This window comes from Pseudopodoces humilis, chromosome 17, assembly GCF_049639895.1.
Source record: "Pseudopodoces humilis isolate 2021_Gansu_Grassland_sample_001 chromosome 17, ASM4963989v1, whole genome shotgun sequence".
Classification (NCBI taxonomy): Eukaryota; Metazoa; Chordata; class Aves; order Passeriformes; family Paridae; genus Pseudopodoces; species Pseudopodoces humilis.
In genome coordinates, this window is record NC_142216.1 from 5,421,310 (window position 1) to 5,444,095 (window position 22,786).

General features: G+C 42.9%; 1 protein-coding gene across 1 annotated transcript in view; it reads right to left on the reverse strand.

The window, feature by feature from the left end:
* Positions 1 to 22,443, reverse strand: part of GALNT10 (polypeptide N-acetylgalactosaminyltransferase 10) — an 81,189-nt gene extending 58,746 nt beyond the window's left edge. The window contains exon 1 of the mRNA XM_014253225.2: positions 22,174 to 22,443. Within this exon, the coding sequence (XP_014108700.2) occupies positions 22,174 to 22,347 (174 nt within the window). The 5' untranslated portion in view covers positions 22,348 to 22,443. The remainder of the gene's footprint in view (positions 1 to 22,173) is intronic.
* Positions 22,444 to 22,786: the final 343 nt, after the last annotated feature.

Below are 22,786 nucleotides of genomic sequence, written 5' to 3' on the forward strand. Positions count from 1 at the left end.
AGCCTATGTAGGACTGGATTTTCACAAATTACAGGAACAGGAGGGAGGACCAGAACACTTACTGTAATAAGGAGATGTCAATCTCGCCAAAAAGTAAAAAGTAAGATTATTATATGCAATTTAGTGGAATTCGTTTCCAATTTGCATAAAAGAACAAAAATCAAGGCTGCTCTGTACTTTCAAGTAAAGCTAATCTTAGATTCATAAATCCTGATACTTTTGTCCATGGTCTGAAGTAAATCCTTGCAAATTCTTTGAAGAGGTGAGACCAGCAGAGCAAAAACACTTTGCTGAATTACACTGCTGTTCTACACACATCATCTTCGGAAGTAGAGCTCAGTTTAAAGGCTTTTTTCTTGTCTCAAATCCAGCTTCTCTCATTGATCTGGTTGCAGTAAGTCCCCATCCAGGGCTGTACCAGCACAATGGAAGGAAAGCAGACTGGAAAATGGGGGCAAGATCATCAAATTGCCTCTATTACTGAGACAACTCCAGTCAAAGGCCTCCTTAACGGGGCCTGGTTACTGGATCCTTATTTTTCAGCCATGCACATTCAGGCAGTTAATTTACTATTCTTCCTGCCATAACTACCACTCCAAAAGTCAAATTCACATTCATAGTTCCTCATACAGGAACATGTATCAATCTCTACCTCCCTGTAACTTTCAGGCTTATCAAACCAAAGAGGTTAAAAACCTTTTCAAGGTTTAAAAACCTTTTCAAGGTTTAAAAGGTTTTAAAGCAGAAAGTTGCTTCTGCCAAAAGAGAAGGGACACCTCAGTGCCAGCCTTAAAGGAATCAATAAATAATTATTAGTACGTGGGAAATTCCACACATTTTTGTCTGCTTAGTACACCAATTTTAACATCTCCAAACAGTTTAATCTAATTAGTTGCTGCAATTTAAGCCACCTTCCCTATATAAAACTTTAAACAGGTACTTGCTTTAGCTTCTGGAACTGCATCAAGCCTGTGTTAACATTTTAATCTCGGTGACAGCCAAAGAAGAGCCTGATTAAACAACTCCACAGTAACACAGTTCTATTTAACCTTCTTTGCAAGCTTCAGAAAAACCATTGCATAAAAAAAACCCCAAACAACAAAAAAAAACCCAAAAAAACCCCAACCCAATGCTCATGCAGTTATAAAAGCCTTCATCACTTAATCCTCAGTCCTCTTTAAGAACTCTCCTGACCGTCTGGAACACTTTCTGCAGCAGCTCTCACTGCAGTAAGCTGAACATTTCCTCCAAGATGGGGAAAATGAAGAAACCACAGTACATGATGAGTGACATGGGAAAATCAAATACTTTAACCACCAAAACTCCTTTAAATGCATTTTAAAAAAGCAGCAGTTGTTTCAAACAAGCCAAGATATTCCACTTAGACCACAGAGATGAGAAACCACCCCAAATTCCTTCAAGTTAAATAGAAGCCAACTTTCTGCTAAATTCCATCAAAGGTAGGATAATTTTCTTTTCCTTAAGACGATGCAAGCCAAAGTTGATAGTTTCTATGGATTTCAGAGTATTCAGATCAATCTTCTGAGAGCTGCATAAAAATACTGTGTGCTCTTGAATGGTATTTCAAAAAATGAACTGTGACTTGTTTTTTAATCAGGAATGTGAAGGATTCAGGCTCCATGCACAGCAGAGAGAAAGGACCTCTGAGCTTAAGTATGTTCAGACAGCTGCAGCTGAGGGGCATGTACTATCTTTGAGATTTTTTTTTCTGATGAAATTATGGCAAGAAAACAGAGCAAGCTCAAGAGATAGTGGAAATTTCCTGGGTGACTGGAGGAAGAAACTTCTTTGTGGCTCAGCTGAACAACCACTAAGAAAAGATTCGTATTATGAACATTAACCTTCAATGTATAAACTTTCTTTGTAATAATTTGTAAGACAAGAAAAAAACATCCAACTCAACACATGCAACCAGTAGCTCTGGACTCTGAACTCAGTGGAAGTTCTCCTCCTTTCCAAGGATTTTATACATATATTCTATGATTTTCCAGAGCCACCACAACTGGCAAGTACCAAACCAAACCTCTGCCTGAATGTTTCATTTGTTATAGCATGTTAATACAAAGACCCATTTTATGATCCTGTGCAAACAAAATCAGACATGAAAACTTCTCTTCTTTGCCAGGCACCAGAGAGAGCCTTTGTTCAACTGCACAAGAATTCAGTGTAACCAGTTCATACTTAAAAATCAGTGTGCAGCAGCAAATGTTCACCATCCCAGAGCATAGAGAGATTTGCTGGGGGGATTATATCTAAGCAGTTTTAAACACTAATGTGAAATAGCAAAATCCAAATCATTAGACCTGCATTTGCTGGGCTCGGCTCCCGCCCAGGGCACTGTGCCATGTCCCTCCCAGCAAAGCATGCAGGTCCCTGCTCAAGCACTTACCCATTGATGCTTCCAGCCCTAATCTGCTCCTGGAATTGCTCCCCAGTGCCAGGCAGACTCCAGGGATTCCAGTGAGCACAAGCTGGCTTATATTTAAACCAGGCACAAAGCTGGAGCGAGGCTCTTCAGGGGTAACACAGAGGGGAAGGAGATTCCCTTTGGTCACCCTGTATGGTACAAACTAGATGCATCATTAACCTTTTATATATATATCATAAGCACATACTACGTTCTGAAATACCTTTTTACCAAAACAGCTCTCACACACACAAAAAAGAAAAAGTTATTGATAACACTTCAGCAATCCCCATTTTCCTTTAAAACTCTCTAAAGATTTTTGGCAAGACTCCCAACAAAATTTCAAGCGATTAGGACCATTACTTGGTGAACTGCTAACACATGAACAAGCCCTATCAGATGTAGTGCCTGTTTGGCACATCCCTGCCTGAAAAGGTATTTCTACTACTCAGTTTTCAGCCTGCAGCCTTTAGTCACTCAGCCTGTCCCCTCAGGACACCTCCTTCCTCTCCTGTGTTGACCTGAGAACTCTGAGAGCTGCATATGGAATCACATGTTAATGAGGTGTCTACAGCAAAGCACAGATATTTCCCCACTCTCAGGGAATGAAAAAAATGAATGTGAATGGTTTATGCAGTGATGAATCAAGCTGCCTGAGTTTTGCAAGTCAAGGACATCAGGTGTAATTCCCATATCAATATTCACATGGTCCCTCTTCCCCCACAAAGCCACACATCTCATATGCAAGCAACATTTTGTATCCCATATATATGTGAAAATGTCCTTCTGGGTGATTCAAAGGATTCAATGCTATGCAGAAAAGACAAGAAGCACAAAAAAATCTTTAGTTAAAACTATTTACTTTAACCTTGAACAGAGTAAGTGAAATATCACAAAAGTTTCTCTAGCAGAGGGCCATGCCCGGCTCACTGATGCACAAAACAATGTTTCTGTATGTTTTAATAAATACTTCAGTTGTTTTTTTACCTTAGCGCTGAATAGCTGTACACCTGTTACAAATTCTAGGTCAGCATTTAGCTATATGTCAAGGTACCATTTTCAAGTGTCCACCTTCCAGTATTAGCAGTAGAGGGCCAGTAAATAACACCACACAAGACCATCTGTGGCAATATTTGTTCCAGTCTCCACATGTGTCTTGACTAACATCTGTGTCTGTCTCACAAAATAATGTTTTCAGCTAGCAAATCCCCCTGAGAAAAGCAGAAAGTAAATTTTCTTGATTCAGACACTGAACATTTAATTCCTAAAACTTTATTTTCAACATTTCCTCGGAATAGTGTATGTAATATTTAGAGCTGCTGGCTTCCAGGAGACATTTGTCAGAGCCCATTTAGAAGCGATAACATCTAAAACATCTGCAGCTGGTTATAATGCATCAGGAAAATAAAGTTGTCTGGCCTTAGCACTATGCCAGTGTTTAAAGAAGAAAAAAAAAAATCAAAACCATATGTCTGTTCTTAGTTTAGTCTCAAGTGATCCATATTTCATAAGGTAAGTTACCATTAATTTTTAAACTCTTATGAATTGAATTCTACTAATTGGACTTCTTGGGTTTTTATAAAAATGCTTTAAAAAACAACTCCTTAAAATTCCCCAAACCCAGCTGGTTTTGATTGTACCAGTAAAACATCCATAATCTTTCTGTTAAGAGGAGCAAGCTCCAGAAGTTATCATAAAAGTGCCACGGCTAAAATACCTCCCTTGGCTTCTCCCCCAGAAATAAGTTTCCTGCAATTGTTTTATTCAGCTTATCACCATTATGGGTGCATAAATGACATCCCTTCCCAAGTAATTTACATTGTGGATTTTAAATTTAAACTTCATCTCAAATAAATAGTGGCTTACTGCTTCAAAAGAAGTACATGAGAGCAGGGATTTTAAATCAGCCAGGAACTCAGTTTTGACCCAGGTCTTCCGTTCTCTCTGAATGAAAGCTATTCAAACAAGGTGATGGGATTTTCCTGCTGCAAAGGTTCTTTAGCTGCTGCTCCTATGGCCCAAATAGGCACTCCTGAATGTAAAGGCTAAAGCCAGCTTCAACAGCTTGTGCTACAGGTAGGCAAAAATGTTCAACTTAAATAGCAAATGGCCTGTGAGCACAGCTCAGCATCACTAAGGACACTCCACCAGCCAGACCCAGACCAAGAGCACAGGGAGACTGCTGCAAATGGAAATCCTCTAAACAAACACACAAATTGTGCTCCAAACTGCAGTGAAGTGGTCCAAAAACTTTGTAAACCTTCCCCAAAAACTCCATCTTCCCAATGATTATTGTTTTGTGTGTCACAGAGCAGCAACTGTTCACACAGCCGTGATGCTGCCTTGTCTTTTAAATGCGAGCAGCTCTAAACTTCCTTTTACCTCTGCTGCCCTGGAGAAAGCGCCTCTCACAAACCAGGCACATCTGCAAAACACTCTCAAAAACAGAGCAGGAGAGGAGCAAGGCTTGTACTAAAAACCTGACCTCTCTGGGCAAGATGTTTCACAAAGGAATTATCCAGCACAGTGATAGAGGAGGCAGACCACAACGTATTTTGTGTTCATACCTCCCGGGAAACTTAAGGGAGATAAACAACCCTGTCAAACTTTGTTATCTTAGGAAAAGAAACATTTTTCTCAGCACCACAGATGAATGCACTCACTACCCTCACTGCTTAGACTCTGATCTCAGTGCAAAGTTTGCAAGAGCTGTCTCTCATCCTTCTTTCAGAGCACAAAAGACACTTATTTGTCTTCTGCTCCCATGTGCTCCGTAGATGCAGTTTCCCAGTAATGCTTTTGCTGACTGACCCCTCAGCAGTCTTTCCTGTTACTTAATAGTAATTGCACAGCAAACAGACACAGTCATCCATTCCCATGGCTGAATTTTTAATAAGGAAGGATAATTACACAGCTTTTGATTCACCAAAAGATTGCCAAGCAAACAGAAAAGAATTAACATTTTATTTGCTGTGAAAGATTTTGGGATGATGTACATGACAACAGTGCTCTCTATAACCACACATTTGTTTTCAGGCAAAGTTCTAACCTGAAACGTTCTTCCAAATTCCAGTCAGAACTGGAACATCAACTTTATCAGCTCTTGCACAGCTGCTCATGGCTCCCAGCAGAAGCAACATAAACTGACAAGGTTCTGATTTAATTTTTTATAGAACCTTTTTCAACTTCATAGAGCTGAACAGCAAAATGCCAAAGCCAACTGCAAGCTCAGGAAGACACTTGTACACTGACTTTATCTTGGAACCAGCAGTCAAGGTTTCCTAACACTGGCTGAGTCAAGGGGACACTGATTATCATCTTCCTGCAGAAGTTAACTATGCTAGCCAGGAAAAGGTGACAACTCCACTGAAGCTCCTCCAAGCTACCTGCAAGAACATAATCTATGCAGAACTTGCATTTGCAAAGGAAGCAGAACCAGAGCTCTCTTACAAACATGTATTTTAAGCTGAGAACTCCATTTTACTGCTACAGAAATCCACTTCCCTCCAATACACACCCTTTTCAGTTTGATACACAGAATACTTCTGGTTGCAGTGTGTCTTTAAAACGCTGAAAGCCTAATTAAAACCCAGAACAGGACTCAATCCATGTCAGTACATGTATCTGAAGCCAGAACAATGTTTGGCTTTGATACTCTAACCACTGTTTTGGTGGCAGAGAACCATCTCTTCTCACAGAGCTTGGCAGGGAAAGACCAAGAACAGCACAGCTTCTCTTTCTCTGGCACTTGTCACCTTCAGATCACCTCAGCAGCACGTTGAATACTTGCAGCACCATAGCTGGGTGAGCAAACTTGCCACACTGCAATTTTTCTGTATGATTTATCATCAGAATTTATCATCTGTAATCACCCTGTCTTTAAGAAGTGGACACAGGTTCTGTAAAACAAAAGCATTTTAGATGGCTGTTAATGTATTGTCTTATGCAGCACTACCTGCTCTGACATACCCAGGGATTTTGGAAATGCCTTGCTAGGCACATGAAACATTTGTTTCCATTACTGCTAAAGAACCACAACTACACAATTGCAAAATCCTAAAGAGTGACTCAGTAGCAGTGTCAGTTCACAAGAAAGGCAAACTACTGCAAAAAACCCTAATAATTTGTTTATTTGAACTTATCTGTAACCCACAAGCAGTGCAATATTACTCTGTAACTCAGGCAGTAGATCAACTTTGAAAGGAATGTACAGCCAGCTTTCAAAAGACTTCTAGAAAATGCCTGGAACATTTTAATAACTTAATTCTGACTTAGAGAAATCTTTAATTAAGAGAGCATTTAGAAAGCATTTTCAGAACAATCTGGAATCCTGTGGAATGTGTTAAGGCCTCCAAGGAAGCCTGTTCTGGCTGAGCTGAGATCAGTCATGATGTAGAAAGGGAAAGCAGCAGTCAGAAGCAGCCAGCATCATCCAAACCTGAACACACAACTTATCTGCCGTGTCAGTATTTGCCTCCAGGACTGCCCCTTCCACTCTTTTATCACTTCATTTGAGGAATTTGTCCTGCTTTTTCCACAAAGATGGCATTACCCAAATCACAGTCATACAGCACTTGACTTACAAGAATTAACTGCTGCTTACTTTTGCACCAGCAAGCCACTGCTAATCCATGCTCCAGCAAAAAAGCAAGTGAATTAGGTCAAAGGAGCTTAAGTGTTGCACAGCACCTCATATCCACAGCTCAGACAGCACTTCCTCACCCAAGAGCCAGAGCAGACAACAGTAAGTCAAGTCCAGATGGCCAAAGGGTCTTTGTCTGGATACCAATGAACTTTCCTTTACTCTTTAAAGAAGGCTTATGTCTTGAAACGCCTTATCAAGTACTTATTTGGAGGAGATTACACCCTGCTGGGTGCTGTTTTGTAACTTGTTTCAACTATAGCCTTTCTGAAGTACAGCCAGTCCCATTCCAGCAATAGAAACGATGACAGAAATAGATGGAGCAACAAAAGCTACAGCAAACACCTTTCTCTTTCTGAAAGCTGCCCATCCAACCAATGCCTCTGTTTCTAAATGGTCCCTTACACTGCAAGATACCAAAACACCTCAGTGTTTACAGGTTGTTATATATACACAGAAATGTTTACATGACAGACACTTCCCTTCAAGGTGCAGACCAGGAGAGAAACCAGAGCTATTCTGACACATGAAAGCAAGAGAGGACACAATCACCACCCCAGAGTGCTGCAACCACCTTCTGCATCAGCTGCACACTGACCTGCTGAGCCAGAATGCATTTCCCACCCTGGAGCTGGGTGGGAGCCTTGGGAGCAAATATTCAACCCCACAGACTTGAAACATCCGCCTTTGCTGACAATGAAAAAACTAAGGCTGCTCAGGAAATTCCATTAACACAGATTAAGAGTTATGTCAAGCACTGTGTCAGATCCACGGGATGCCAGCTTCTAGTTCACAGCCCATCAGCTTTCCTAGAGTTAGTGCCAAGTGTTTGCCCATTGCAGCCCACTCTGTCTGCTGGGTTTGGGATTAGGATGCTGCCTGAGGAGCAGATGAAGAAATGGATTTTTCTAACATCCCTCTGGAAAGCTGTTCTGCACTACATTTGCTAAAGAGCCTGCTTGATGCTTCCACTGTTGTGGCTGCAGATCACAGCAATCTCTTACACACTCGCCATGGATCGCCCAAGCCACTCTGCAGACCAGGAAGGAGGAAATTTTCAAAACAAACTGAAGCCAAGATTACTTTGAACCACAAAGGACACTTAAAACTCAAGAAGCTTCAAGAAACTAGGTGATATCTTTGCAACTGCTGTCTCTCCCTCCCTGCTTTTTCAAGTATTTCTTAATCTTAAGATCTTTTGGAGGAGGTTCACTGTTACACAAACAGTTCAGCCTCATTAGGTACTAAGCAGAATTGCTAAAGTCAACATTAAATGTGTAAACCCAGACGTGCAATTAAAACCGCGGATTACATTTCATTAAATTTTAAGAGTACATGAAAACCAATCAGTTTTCAGGGTCTTGTCTGCCAACCAGTCTCCTCTTTTGAGGAGCTGCTGAGAGGTTTTAGAGGCCTTTTACCCTGTGATTTCAAACAAGATCCAGGCGCATGATCTGATCTCATTATTTAAATCCTGACCCTTCTTGCTGATGGCACACAGCACAGAACCAGCACCAGAGCAGGTTGCACACACAGAATGGTGATGTGTTACATGCTGCTCTCATTTAGGAAGCCAGAACAGAATCCCAACTGCATAATCCAGCAGCACTGAGCAAAAGCCCAAACTCATTCATGTCAAGCTGACAAAGTTCCTAAACAGGATGGAAGGAAATTTCCTTTGGTATTCTCTTCCACCTCCTGAGTAAAAATCACTGCAGATGATGAACAAGTCCACAGTAACATCACAACACTTCAAGAGCCACAGCTTTCAACACCCTCCAGCAGAAGAGAAAAAAACTCCTACTAAAAAATCAACAAACACAACTTCCATGAGCTTGAAAACATTTTGCTCAAGACCCCCTGTCACTGTGAAGCTGTGACCCCCAAGTGAGGTAAACTGGTGCTCCTCTTAAATGTTTAGATCCTTAAGAGCTGTAAGAAAACAAAGATTAACTATAATCAAGGTTTAAAAGTCAGTTCCTTTCACAGCTCTGACAAACTAAGGAAGAAGAAACTGGATCCATAAATCTCATGCCTGAGCCAGTAGATACAAGTATGAAGCAATTACAGAACTGAGAGACACCACACATCAGACTGAAAACACTAAGATCTTTAAACACTGGATTCAGTCACCAGTGAAAACCAAATGTCCCTTTCAGAACTCCATGCAGTACTGGTGACACAGTACAAAATCCAATTACCACACTGCTGAAAAACTCCTTTTTTTGGTACAAGTACCAGCAAACAATCCAATTTTTAATGTATTTTCTACAGAGCAACTTTAGGGAAGGAAAATAAATATATACTTTCAGTTTGGGTTACTTTATTGGAAGCAGCCTGCCTTTGGGTGTTTTACTTTCTCCTTGCAGATTTCTGACTAGGCCTCCTGTGTGCTATAGAAATACAAATCAAATCTCATGAAGCCTTCACTTTTCCTTAAAGGGCCCAAATAATTTAATTCTGTTTTTCCAATTATCTCAAGAGTTATTCAAAAGCAAGAACTTCCCAGGGTAGCAAAAACCAGAACGAAAATAGCTTTAAAAACACTTAAATATGAGGGAAAACTCTGCAAAAAAAAGTCTAAGTCAGGTAAATCACAAGTGTAGTGAGCTCAAAATAGTTATTTTGTAACTTGCATTTAATTAAAAATGGCTTGACTTCTTGCATTATTTCTTTGAATACTAGTAGCCAAATGTCCCCTTTGCAGCAGCAGTCTAATTTTGATACCAGCTGGGTCATTCTACGTAGCAGCCTAATCTATCCTTTTCCTGGTTTTCAGGGATTCCCCAACCTCTTCTGACTTCCCCTAATACAAGTTGTATTGAGATGCTCTGACAAAAACATTTCAGAGGGGAAAACAAACAGTTTTCATAAACAAATACTGGCAAAGTTCAAGTACAGGCATCAATTGTGATAAAGAGAACAGAGCATTTCCATTTTATTCCCATTTATGTTGAATAGCAAACATTTTGGAGCACTCCAATATAAGTGACAAGATAGGAAAAACAGGGTGAAGCAGCAGAACATTTTTACAGCACTTGACTGATGACTAACCTATGATGTCAAGGGCTAAATATACAAGAAACTTGAAAAATCACAAGGCTGCACATCTTGCAGCTTTGTGTTTGCCACAGTGGGGTCTGTGTCCTTGAGTGAGGTCTGTGGGCGCTTTCAGGACCACATTAAAACAACTGGGTGTGACAGGCTTTTCACCTGATTTCCCAGGTTTTGGTGCATGGCTTATGTACAGCGGTGCCTCTATATTGCACATGAATCACTTGTACCTGTGTGCATGCTTTGGTGCCTGCAAAGAACACTGATATTTGTTATTTGGCATGGTCAAAGCAGGGAGGCAAAGTCAACTGAGGATGTAGCTCCTGTCCTGCAGCTCTTGAGGAAGAGCTGTCAGTGATCCCTGAGAAGGGCAGCAGGGCTCCATCCTCTTCCCTGCACCCCAGGACTTTGAACACAAGTACCCAGAGTCCCAGATGGCTCGTGCAGGACTTGGGCTGAGAGCTGTGCTCTGACCTCGGCATCCTGCACAGGGTGGTCGATGCCAAGGACGGCCCTGGGGGCAGAAGGAGGTGACAAATGCCATCCCAAACCCAAACATGAGCACACACCTCATGGGCTTGACTGGTAAGAATTCTGGGCCCAGGATGTCAGCTCTGGAAAGACTCAGCTGGTTTCTGAGGATCATCCTCTGCCTTAAATCCACAAATTCACAAAATGGTTGGGCACCACAGTCTTTCACTTCCTGAGTTTTTCAGTTCACCCTGAGCATACAAATATCTGCATTATGAAACACCTGCATAATACAGTGATCAATTCAAAGGGAAAACCATGCTCTACATGAAGAAGAAATTAAGGGGAACACACAGAGAAAGACAGCAGTTATCCTCTCAGTTAAACCCCAATGATTTGGAAGACAGCATGTCAGATTCATACAGATATCCCTAAAAATAGCTATTTTCCATTCCTACCCTAAACCCGACCCATAAACCGCTACATTTCTCACATTCTGTCCATTCAGCTTTTTCTTCACACAACCATATTTCTTCCACTTCATCATGCAGCACTGGTCCCACTAATCACTGACATATGCTCCAGCACAGAGTATTTCCTCTGGCATGCTCTAAAAAGAAGCACTGTCACCAGAGCAATATAAGTGCTGGCAAATATGGTCTGTCAGGTTTTGTTTTCAAGGACTATAAAAATAGACTTCACTGCATTAGGCTTGAAAACTCATACCCTCTAGAAATAATTTCTAAAACAAGTTATCACATGACTTTTTATTGTTTTCAAGTATCCAGAGAGAAAATCTGTTCTTTTCTATTTAATTTCACATTTTCAGGTTAAACCAATATTTGAGTTCTTCTACACAACTGACAATTCCCAGCTAATTTATCAGCAATGCCAGTGCTCTCTGCTCACATATTCATGATAATTCATGGCTTCTCAGACGCATTTCTACCAGGAGCAGCCTCTTATTATACAAATATCAGCACTTGAAAAGCCACAAGCCATCAGTTGTTTCCACAGTTCAGGCCTTTAACCCAGAGTGACCAGTATTAGTTTATGCTGGTAACAGCTTTGGCCAAGATGCATGGAAAATCATGTTGGTACAGATTGAGGTTCAAGACAGTTGTTAGTTTGCAATTGCTTTGCCAAGGACTCTTTTTCTGTAATCAGCAGATCCAAGTTCCTATTTGCAGAAAATATGACAGTACAATAAACGAAAATCTGTTATCTTTTATACACAGATTCTCTGCAGCAGTCAAAATCAAGGTCAACACAAGTAGGACCTTCACATGTTGCAGATAAGACTTTTCCCATCTTCCATATCCCCATCAGCAGAGCACACAATTCACATCCAAAGATCAGAAACAATGTGGGGCACAATGGGTCAAGAATCACCTTTCCAAAAATCAGCTGCGACAGCAACAATGATAACCTGGATAGTTCTCTGCTCTCCAGACACATAATCAGATACAATTCTGCCAGTTTCTACATTAAAATCCCAGGTCTTCTAATACTTTGCAGACATTTTTGCAGTTAACCTCCATGCCCTCAGTATCAAGCAAAATAATCTTGAGAAATCTCACTCCAAACACTTTAACTGTACCAATATAACTTCTTCATTGCTGCGAATAAGACCTGTGAGCAGATGCTGATTTTCTGAAGGGAGACTTTTTTCCTAAGCTAAATTAGTGCCTTGAATCAGTTTCCAAAACAGTCACACACATAAAAAAATTAGGAAGCATGCAACAGCAAGATATCCATAGGAGTTTGAAGTATTTCTGACACAGTAAGCCACAGCCTGAGAATCAAAGGGAAGTGGCAGCCCAGAGAGTATTTGGTGGATCAGCAAAACCAACATGCACAGGAGTGAAAAAAAGAGTTATTCCTTCTTACTTGGCTATCACACATAAAATACTGTCAACAGGCCACCTGGGAGATAAATGAGAAGACAGAAGATAATTACAGGGTTCACTTCTTTTTGAGACCCTGAATAAGCCTGTTACACAGTGGCTAACATGGACTGACAGGCTAAATTTAAGTGACCTTCTGTAATGTTACAGAAAATTACTTACTTGCCCAATGAGAGCTTTTTACAACATCATTATGTCTGTATTTATCTAGTTTTTGGGGTTCTGATTTTCTTCAGTGATGGAATACATTTTGCTTGTATTTATCTGAGCTGAAATTACGGTCTCTAATGAGAGCCGCTTCCAAGGAAGCAGAGTTAAGATTAAAGTCAGTCTGAGCAGAATTGAAGGAGCTTCTTAGTCTTTTAAAAAGATTATAAAAACCCCCAGAAAACAAACAAACAAAAAAATCTTATGGGATGCCAGTACTGGTTGTGGTTATTTTTATACCATACCCAAGATCAAAGTCAATAAGACTCTTATTTTTCAAAGGAGCATCATACTCTAAGACATCTTTGAAAACTTTAGTCTAAGTGTTAAGAACACTCAAACTGTTTCACCTGTTTTATTTATTAAGAAACAGCTCATCCCTACTAGTCCCTGTGAACATTTCTTCTTTGGACTTCATCTGAAGGCTGGGAAGCATTGGGGAAGCTCAAGAAAGAAAAATCTAGTTCTTTGCCATCATGGAGAAAAATTGTTTCCTTGCCAGACTGATCAACTAGGTAATAGTAACCTCCCAAATGAATCTGAACACAAGTAAAGGCAACTTACAGAAAAACAAGCCTATGTGATCTTCCACTGAGAAAAAAACCAAAACTGCCTACGATGGGGTTTAAAATTTTAGATCTTCTGAATAATCATATGCAGACAGAGAACAAAATGACTTTCCTTTGAAAAGTCACCTTAGCTTGCACACAGAGCTGCAAGCAAAGGATTTCAGGCTTTAGGGATCAAGCAGAGCAGAACTTTTCATAGCAACTTAAGCTTTTAAAAAAAACCCAGTTGTTCAGGAGGGCTGAAGCAAGGCAGCTCTGTGTGGAGGAGGGACAGCTGACAGTGTTTACAGATAAGACCTGGTAAAGTCACAAAACATCACAAGAACTTGACTAACAAAGACAAAATGCCAGTCTAATCAGATTTTCTGAAAGGGAGAGTATTCAAACAATAACATTTCATGCATCCAGAAAATTTAAATTCTTGCAGGAGAGAGACTGATTTACTGTTATTCTGTGAATCTTTTTATGACCAAATAGCTCTACAGCAGGAAGACAGGCTTCATTTACAGGCATCCAAGTTTAAGACACGAGTTCTTTTTGTTTGAAATTTAACCCCTTTCCTGGTCATTATTTCAGTAACCAGCTGCATTTTCTGTGTATTTAAAAAAAATTCTGACTTTTGGAAGCTTCACTTCAGCAGTTGCCTTGTGATCTGCAACCACAAAGAACAGGACAAGTTCTTTCTGAAAGCTACATCAGGGAAAGGTGTCAGGTCACTGCCAGATCAGCTACAGATGGCATGCACATGAGAAATACACATTAGTAGCAAGGGGAGATGCTTTGATCAGAAATTAGTTACCTCTGGGCAGAAGCAATTCTCAGCCTAACAGGGAAGGATGTCAGCATTCACTGTTTTGAAAGACATTTTTTAGAAGCTGCTTTCTGCTATGTGTGCTAATTGAGAGGGAAAAAGCTATCAAAGCTGAAAAATTAATAAGAATTTGAGACTGGAAAATACAGCCATTTTATTTGGTGACATTAAGGGTGAGCTTTTCCACCAAGCTGGGAAGCACAAGACAGTCAAGACTCAGTCCTCCTTCCCTTCCTTTGCTTTCTATTTCTGGCCAAGGAAAGAATCAAAATATCCACATGAGTTACACGAGTTTGCTCATTAAAACAGGGTTTCCATTTTAAACCCTCCAGGTCTCTGAATGCACTCGTGAGGGACATGATTTGCAGTAGCTGGCAGCCTGTGTTTCCAGAAAATGACAGGTGGACTAAATAAAACCTTTTTATTCTTGTGAGCTACAGAAGATGTGCCACTAATGGTCATCAGATTTAGAAAGATAACTTAGCAAAGCAGGAAGGCATGAAGGAGTATCAGAGGAAACGCTATGAGTGGGATAGGAGAGACTTTGGTTGCAATTAAATCAACAATTTTTCTACTGAAGCAAGTTTCTCCCTTGGATAGTGGTTGCACCAGAGCGCCGCTGATGCTCCACTGTAACTGTGGTTTAAAAGCTTTAATTATAGATATATACTCTGGGGAGCTCTCTTATAACCCAGAGCTAAGATTAGAGAAAATGGAGGAACTGCAAAAGGCCAGAGAAGAGAGGTAATTATTTAAAAAGAAAAGCAAATTTAAGGACCAAAAAATGGTAGACCTCCCTTCTTTCAAGCTGCAAGTTAAAGCCTTATCAAGTTTACACAAGGAACAATAAGGAGACATGTCAAACAACCCATATGTTGTACTTTAGGGGGTGCAGAGCTGCCAGCAGATCTCAGACACAGTAGAAGTTACTCTTCTACCCAGGCATTTGAAAAGGAGGGCTGCCTGGCAACTCTTTGTACTTGTATTGATTTACTGATCTGTAGCTTTCTCCAATCGTTTGCCAGACCCTGTAAATCTAACAAAAGAGGCAGAGTCTGACAAGTCAGCCATAATTTGATATCCACTACTACTTATATTCTTAACAAAGCTGTGTAGATAAACACTCCATTCCTTGTTGCCTATCCATCACCCACGCAGGATAACACAAATGCAGGAAATACCACCAGGGGTGTTGGTTACACCGATAGAAAAGATATCATTGCGGCTGAGAGGCCAGGCTTCGTGTGGAGTAAAGCAGGACCAGTAGCTCTTACTGGCTCCCTGAGCTGTAAGAAGTCATGACCTGAAGGGAAAACCACAAGCAGACTCTTCAAGAGATAACAGACAATATTTAAGTTTTTTCCACCACCACCAAGACAAAAGGCAGTCTGAAAGCAGAACATGGATTTTTAAAATTAGAAAGTGGGGGCTATTATCCCTGGATTTGGAAATTAAGCATCACACTGTTATACTCCTGAAAGTGACTCAGGCACCAGAATTTGTTCAGGAGTCTGTGAAACATGATAAACAGATTCACACTATCCCTGAACTGCTAAAAATCCCCACCAACAGCTTTTGGTTCTGCAAACAATCTGGGGCCTGAAGGCAAGATAGAATGTCATTTATACAAGTCTCTAGAAGTAGAGGAATCCCAGGCCAAGCTGCATCCAGAAGGAATATGCAAGTGACCAGCCTGGTCTAGGACTGACCAAAATCTTTCTGTTCAGGGACAGATCAAGTTTAGACAAAGTGCAAATGTCAGACAGAAATTTGATTTCAGAATAAGTACAGAGAGCAAATTAAATTAACAGAAAGTAACCATTCCCAATCTAGTTCAGACTGATTGAAGCAACATATAAATAATATTTGAACGAGTGATTATTAAAATAATCATTAATGTCTGTTTGCCATCACAGCAGACAGGTTTTAATCCATTCAGCCTTTCCAGTTTTCTAGACAATGTAATCCAGAAGAAAAATCTACACACACACACTCGGGTCACTTGACCTGAGGGGACCTATTACTAATAAAAAAATTTCATATGCACAAAAATCACTGCAGCCACCTCTCTCCCTGAGTGTACATAGAATTGTGCATTATTCATGCTACTACTGAACAGAAGCACTGTTAACTCAGGTTACTCCACAGATTTAACAGGATGGAAGAATGAAACAGGATGGACACTAGAGAAGGAGAGTGTCCTGATGGCAAATATCACAGCAGTTTTCACATGAGCGTTTACACCGTGCTGAAGTACCAGGGAACTCGCTGCACTCTGGATGAGGTGCACTCCATAAAAACCTACCACTGACAGCTCTACTAAAACCCACGGGATAACAAGCTCACAGGTGGAAATGGCTGCTTTCATGGGGAATCAAAACAAATTCCAGCAGCACAATTTTTCTTCTACTGATATTTCCAGCATACAGTGGAATCCCTCCTACCCGCTCCGTACTTCCCAGAAGGAAGCTGAAGGCTGCCTGCCTTCACCTGCTGCAGGAAAAGGCTGCAAACAAACAGGAGCAGCATGCAGAGTTGTTTTAACACCTGGATACAATTTCCTCAGAGTTAGACAGGGTCTGTTCCTACACAAAGTAAGCAGCGTTACAGCTGGCTCCACAAGGAAGCAAATACAGAGTGACAGGAAGGTAAACTGCAGTTCTTTATCTTTTCCCAGTGACGCCCGTAGCTGTATTCAAACAGCTAGTGGAAGGTGGCACTATATAACAAAGTCTGATTGATAACAGTTTTCTGCTTAATTTCACCAACTCTCCTCACTGGTAATAAGTAACTTCCCGTTAGTTTTTCAGTCCTCTTAAGTCAAATACCTGGCAGTTATCTGCCAGGAGATTTATAACTGTGGTTGCTCTTAGATCAGTTGTCTCTTGCAATTTGATTCATATTCTTTCAGGAAAATCACACAGCTCTGGAGATCACCATATGATTATGGTTTTCACCAGTAACCTAAAGCACAGTCCACGTGCCAGGAGCCAAAAAGTTTTGCAGTGGAAATCTTCCTTCCATGAAGAAAGGTCACTGTTGCAGCAATTAAGTGCATATGGAGCACGTTTAAACAGTGAAACAGAACAACTTTTCCAATAACAGAAAGACCTGCTTGGGGATGAAGAATAAAAAAGCATAATAAACCTTTTGTTTTCACACAGCATAGGAGACCTACAATACAGCCCATTTGTTCATTCAGCTCTGTGCTGCCATTACAATGATGATTACCACAATGAGACCTTGAGTAAAGGCCACTGAAAACTCCAGTTTCTTTATAAACATATTTTCAAATTTTACTTTGCACTTTAGAGCTGTGAGATGGTTTAGACACTTCACCTTCACTTCAGCTCTCTTTGCCAATCACGAGTACAGGACATGCTTTCCTAGCTCAGGAAGCCCTGCTCATTTTACAAGTGCACTCACTGAAGTGATAAACTTCGGAGCAGCCCACATTCAACCAGTCACTCTTAAATTAAGACAGGCTTGTTCAGCTGTAGCACTTGCACTCCAGTCCTTTGATGCCAATTGTTTTACACTATACTTAAAAAATAAGCTTTTCAAAGTCTCCCTTTACATCAGCTGATGAGTGCCTGGCAAACACAGCTGCCACCACAGCAGTGCCCAGGAGGTCTACAGAGAGCCAGGCCCCCGACAGGAGCAGCAGCAAGGTCTAGGACACGACCAGTCCACCTGCCAGAAGACTCTGCCTGTGAAATACAGCAGGCTGGTTGTCCAATTTCCTTCTGGCTGTCAGAGAGCAGAAAAGGTTTTCCTCTAATTTTCCCCAAGCCCCTCTCCTCCCTCCCCAGCCCTGACCCTGTTTTTTAACAAACACCCTCTTCCTCATTAGTTTTTTTGCCAACCACACCACGATGCTGACAAACCTTGACAACCTCACAGCTGCCCCCAGGTCAGAAGAGCAAAGCCTGTCCCCTTCCCCAGCTGAGAAGGACACGAGCAGTGGCAGCCTGGAAGGCAGAGCATCACTCCCCTCTCAGATCATCACCAGGGCTGCATTTTCAGCCATGCTGGCTGCAAACTTTAGGCTCAATGACTCTGAAGCCGAAGTTTATCTCCCCAAACTTTCCAACAGCAGCATCCTCCCAAGCCATTTTTCAATCCCAGGTTTGTAGTTGGTTTCCTATTGCCAAGGAAGCAGCAGGAGGGTGTACCCCACATCACTCCAGCCGGCCGGCAGCAGAGGGCACCACACAATCACCGATGTGATTTATACACTTCCATCATGCTCCCGAGTTAATTTATAGAGCACAAATTACTGCTACAACAAGCTACAGGGTGACTCCATAAAGCATTCATCATATCAGATAAAAACGTGCTGCCACGAAAGGCAGCTAATTTGCTACAGTGCTTTTAGCCAGCAATTCAAAGAAAAACCTTCAAGCTTAGTATCTCTCCGAGCTCAAATGCCACATTCCCAGAACAGCAGGTTTCACACCGAGTGCAGATCTCCAGCCTGAACACAGAAGTGCAGAGCAGTAGCTCTGCAGAGCATTGGAAGCCACAAAAATACTTGCATTAGCCCAAGCATAAACCACCAGCCCACAGTCTAACTCATCCAGGGTTCACACACTGCAAAGCTACATCCACATCAATTAAACATTTCGGCTGAGGATGCTCAGCAGCCTCTGAGGCAGACAGCAGAGATCCAAGAGACAAAAGGAATAGCTGCATTCCTTTTGCTTCTTCCTACCCCCACACCCACAGATCGTATGTTTTTACTTATTGAATAGTTGTTAAAAAAAGAAAAAGATGAATCTACAGAAAAGTCAATCTGCATTCCGTGAGCACACCGAGACACACGTAGTGGTGAGCAAACAGTACAGTCATGAAGTGAAAGCAGCTTCTAAGCTGTCAGCAGAAACACTTCAGTACCACGATGCCACCATCCCTATTTGAAGCCAGACCTGTTACACACCCCAGGAAAAAAGGACATCCCAGATCATCTCCTCTGCTGAGCCACTGTACAGAGCGACAGAGGCCACTTCTGAGCACACAGCAGTTACGTGAGGACTAACTCAAAGCTTCAGCTTTTCTATGGAGATCTGCAGCACGACCTTGAGGCCAAGACCTTGATGACTTCTCTCCTCTGTGGAGCGGGAAGCACCCACAGAGCTGCAAAAGAGCAAACCCAAAGGCAGAAGGAAAGAGCAGAAACTTCACCCTCCTTATTAAAGCAAGACACTATTTTCAGCCACCATAATGTTTCCCCTGAACATGTAAATACAGAAGCAATTAGCTGCCTAGGCACTTCCGCAGAAACCGTTTAGAATAATCTTTCCTAGAATATATTTACATTGTTTCTGATTGCTTAATTTTCTGATACATTTCTTTTAGGCACTAGAAAGATTAAATAAAGCCAAATCACCTATAGTGATGTATATTGCCGTGTTACTGAAGGTAACATGCAGCACACACTGACAACAAGAACTCCTGCATAGTTTCAAACTTCAAAATTTTAGCATCACGCCAAGGTTCTAGGGATTGTTTTATAGCTTTAATTCAGCTGTTTCTTAAAACCTTCTTCCCCCTTCTGCTGTTACTCTGAGGGATAAAACTACCGACTGAAACAGCAGACACCATTTAAAGAGAAAGAATGAGCCTGGACAGAGATTTCATTGAAAAGCTCAGTTCTGAAGTACATAGGAAATGTCCTCAATTCAAAGATTAGCCTGCACAAAAAGGCAAATTAAAGCCAGAAACAGAAGAAAATCTTTTCTGACTGCTCTGAATATATTTTTTCATTATATTCTCTCCTATCATCTGGAGTTTTTGTATTAAGAAGTCAGCTCTTTCAAACGGCATTGGGAACAAGCAGACAAACAGCATATTCATTTGCAAGCTGGAAGTTGATTATTAAGTACAAAACCCATGAATGCTTGTCGGGACCGAGGAAGAGAGGCTGGAACCATTGATTGTGAGGATGCCCAAAAAACTCTCTGCAGTCAGCTGGCAGATACCTCTATGACAACAGCAAAACAAACCCACACAAACAAACAGAAAAACAAAATCACATTCGAGTTGTTTTTATTCTGCTTCATCTGAAATTATTTTTACCAAGACAGCCTGCTGTCCTTTAGGCTATGTTTTTCCTTGCTCAATGCAACTGGAGCTATCATTGCAGGGCCAAATCATTCAAAAAATAAGCACATGACACAAATACATCTTCACTCACAGACCCCCTGCAGCCCGTAAGTCCACGTTAATTAGACTGGAAGATGAAGCCTTCAACCTAAAACCCAGCAACTCTGATTTACACAAGTGTAGAGAGGTTTTACTGCAAATTTTCCTGCGAGCTGCACAGGCGTTTTCTGCCCAGCTCCACACACCATCAAAACAAAAGCAGATCTCAATTCACTGACAGCTGCCATACTTTACAGAGACATAAAGAAAAATGGAACAGGCATTGTGTACAACACAGGCAGCTCAGGATACCTAAACACCGAGAACACTGCAAGGACACTGAAATCAGCAGAGAGACACTGCCTGGTTTACACCTACCCAAAGCCCACAGTACAAGGACAATTTTGGAAGACCAAAACTGTTCAAGTCAACTTGTCACTTTGAAGCCTCTTAAAGAATAATTACCAACTTTCTCCTCATTATCTCTGGAGGACACATGATTTTACGGAGGTCTTCATTTCGCCCTAACATTGTGCCACATGGAGTTACGGAGCAGAGCTTGATTTTCACCAGTCATGCAAAATAGATTCCCTGCATCTCACAGAAATACAAGCATAAGGCAGTAACATCAGGAACTCCAGGCATGTAATGATCACTGCATGATCACATCAAAAGGACTTCTGCACAGATTTGAGGATTTGCTGCAAATGTATGTTTTATGACAGGCAACAGCCCTTTCCCCAATTGCATGGGACACAAGCATGGTTTCATCTAGACTTACACTGAAAAGCTTGAATTTGAAAAAGCATTTCTTGGGGAAAGAAGAGCTCAGCCCCAGTTTGAGTACAGCTTTTTGAGAGCCTTCTCTCCCTCAGAGCAGAAATTGTCACAGCAGGTTTCTCCACCTTTACGGTGCAGTTACAGCAGGAAGTCTCCAAGGAGGGAAAGATTTAGACAACTAAGAGTTTTAAGTGGTTTAGAACAAGCAGAGCCTTTTAGAGTGGCAGCTGAACTGATAGTTACACAATGACATTTCAAGCTTTCAAGTCCCAATCATTTTTAATGGCACAAAGCTAAACCCAGAAGGGGACAAAGCAATTACACAGCCAAAAGTAAGTGCAGTTAAACTGTGCTTCCAATCCAGCCATCCTCACTCACACACTACACAGGTCTGGATGTTAAATTTACTACTACACCAGTGGCACAAGAAAGGAATGCCGCCATGTGTTGCAACATCCTCAGGCCACGTATCCGGCAGGCATCCTCTGCCTCTCAGGAAGAGTTATTCTCTTTTCCCAAAGGAGCATCGCTGACATAATCCTCCAGCTCCACCTGGTACTCCCTGCTAGCCCTGGCCCTGAGCTCTGCGGGGACGCAGAGTAACAGGTGATGTTTGCGCCCCACGCCCTTGCAAGGCAGGTGAAGAGAAATGGCACGGAGGCACTCCCTAGGGAAACAGAACTGCCGCTCTTTCCGTGCACGGATGGGACGAGCTCCCCTTCTTCGCTCCTTGGCGCAACAAGCAAAGACCTTGCTTTATTTCCTTACCACGCTCAGCCAAAAAAAGGCAATGAGACCCTCCCGTCCCCGCACCCGCGAATTGCCGAGAAAGTACTCGCGCTCCCCCTCCAACGCAGGCACAGGAGACATAAAACATCTCCTTCACAGCCGGGAGCCCACCCGGCTTCCCTCCCTTGCCCCCTCCTCTTATGGGGGCGGCTGCCGCTTCTCGGCCCCCTCTGTGACGGCGAGGGGGTCGCACCCAGCCCCGCACACGCCCCGTGCGACAGGGGAGTCCCCCCAGACCCTCACCCAGCGGCTGCCACGGGAACCCTCCCGACCCTCACCCAGCGGCTGCCACGGGAACCCTCCCGACCCTCACCCAGCGGCTGCCACCGCTCTCCCCGGCACACTCGGGGCCGCTCAGCCCCCCCACTCACCGGCGCCTCACCAACCGCTGCCCCCGCGGCAGCCGCCCCGTCCCCGCCGGCCGCGCCGCCGCCCTCCAGCTGCCGCTCGCGGTACAGGGACCAGAGCCCCACATTGGGCAAGAAGACGAGGGCGGCCAGCGCCAGCCCCACCGCCTGCAGCAGCCGCTTCTGCTTCCGCCGCATCGGAGCGGCTGCCGGGAGCGGGCTGAGCAGCGGGATGGGGCCGAAGAGCCGGGGCTGAGGAGGGAGCGCGGCCCCCCCGCCCCCGCCGCGCCCCCGGAGCGCAACTTTCGCCCGCGCCCGGCGGCGGCGCCGGGCGGCAACTCCGGCACTTCCGCTCCGCGCGCGGAGGGCGTGGCCTCCGAAACCCCGCCCACCGCCCGGGGAGACCCCGCCCCCGCTCCCCGCTAATTACCCTCCGCTAATGACCCTCCGCTAATGACTCCCCGCTAATGACTCTCTAAGAACGGCGCTCCGAGGATGCCGCGGCACGGCGGGGTGTCTGGGCGGGTGCCGCCGGAGCGGGATTCGAACCGACCGCCGATGGGGGGGGAGTTAAGGTGGTTAATTGGCTTAAAACCCCTTAATGGGGGGGAGCCCTTAGATGGGAGCGGGGACTGGG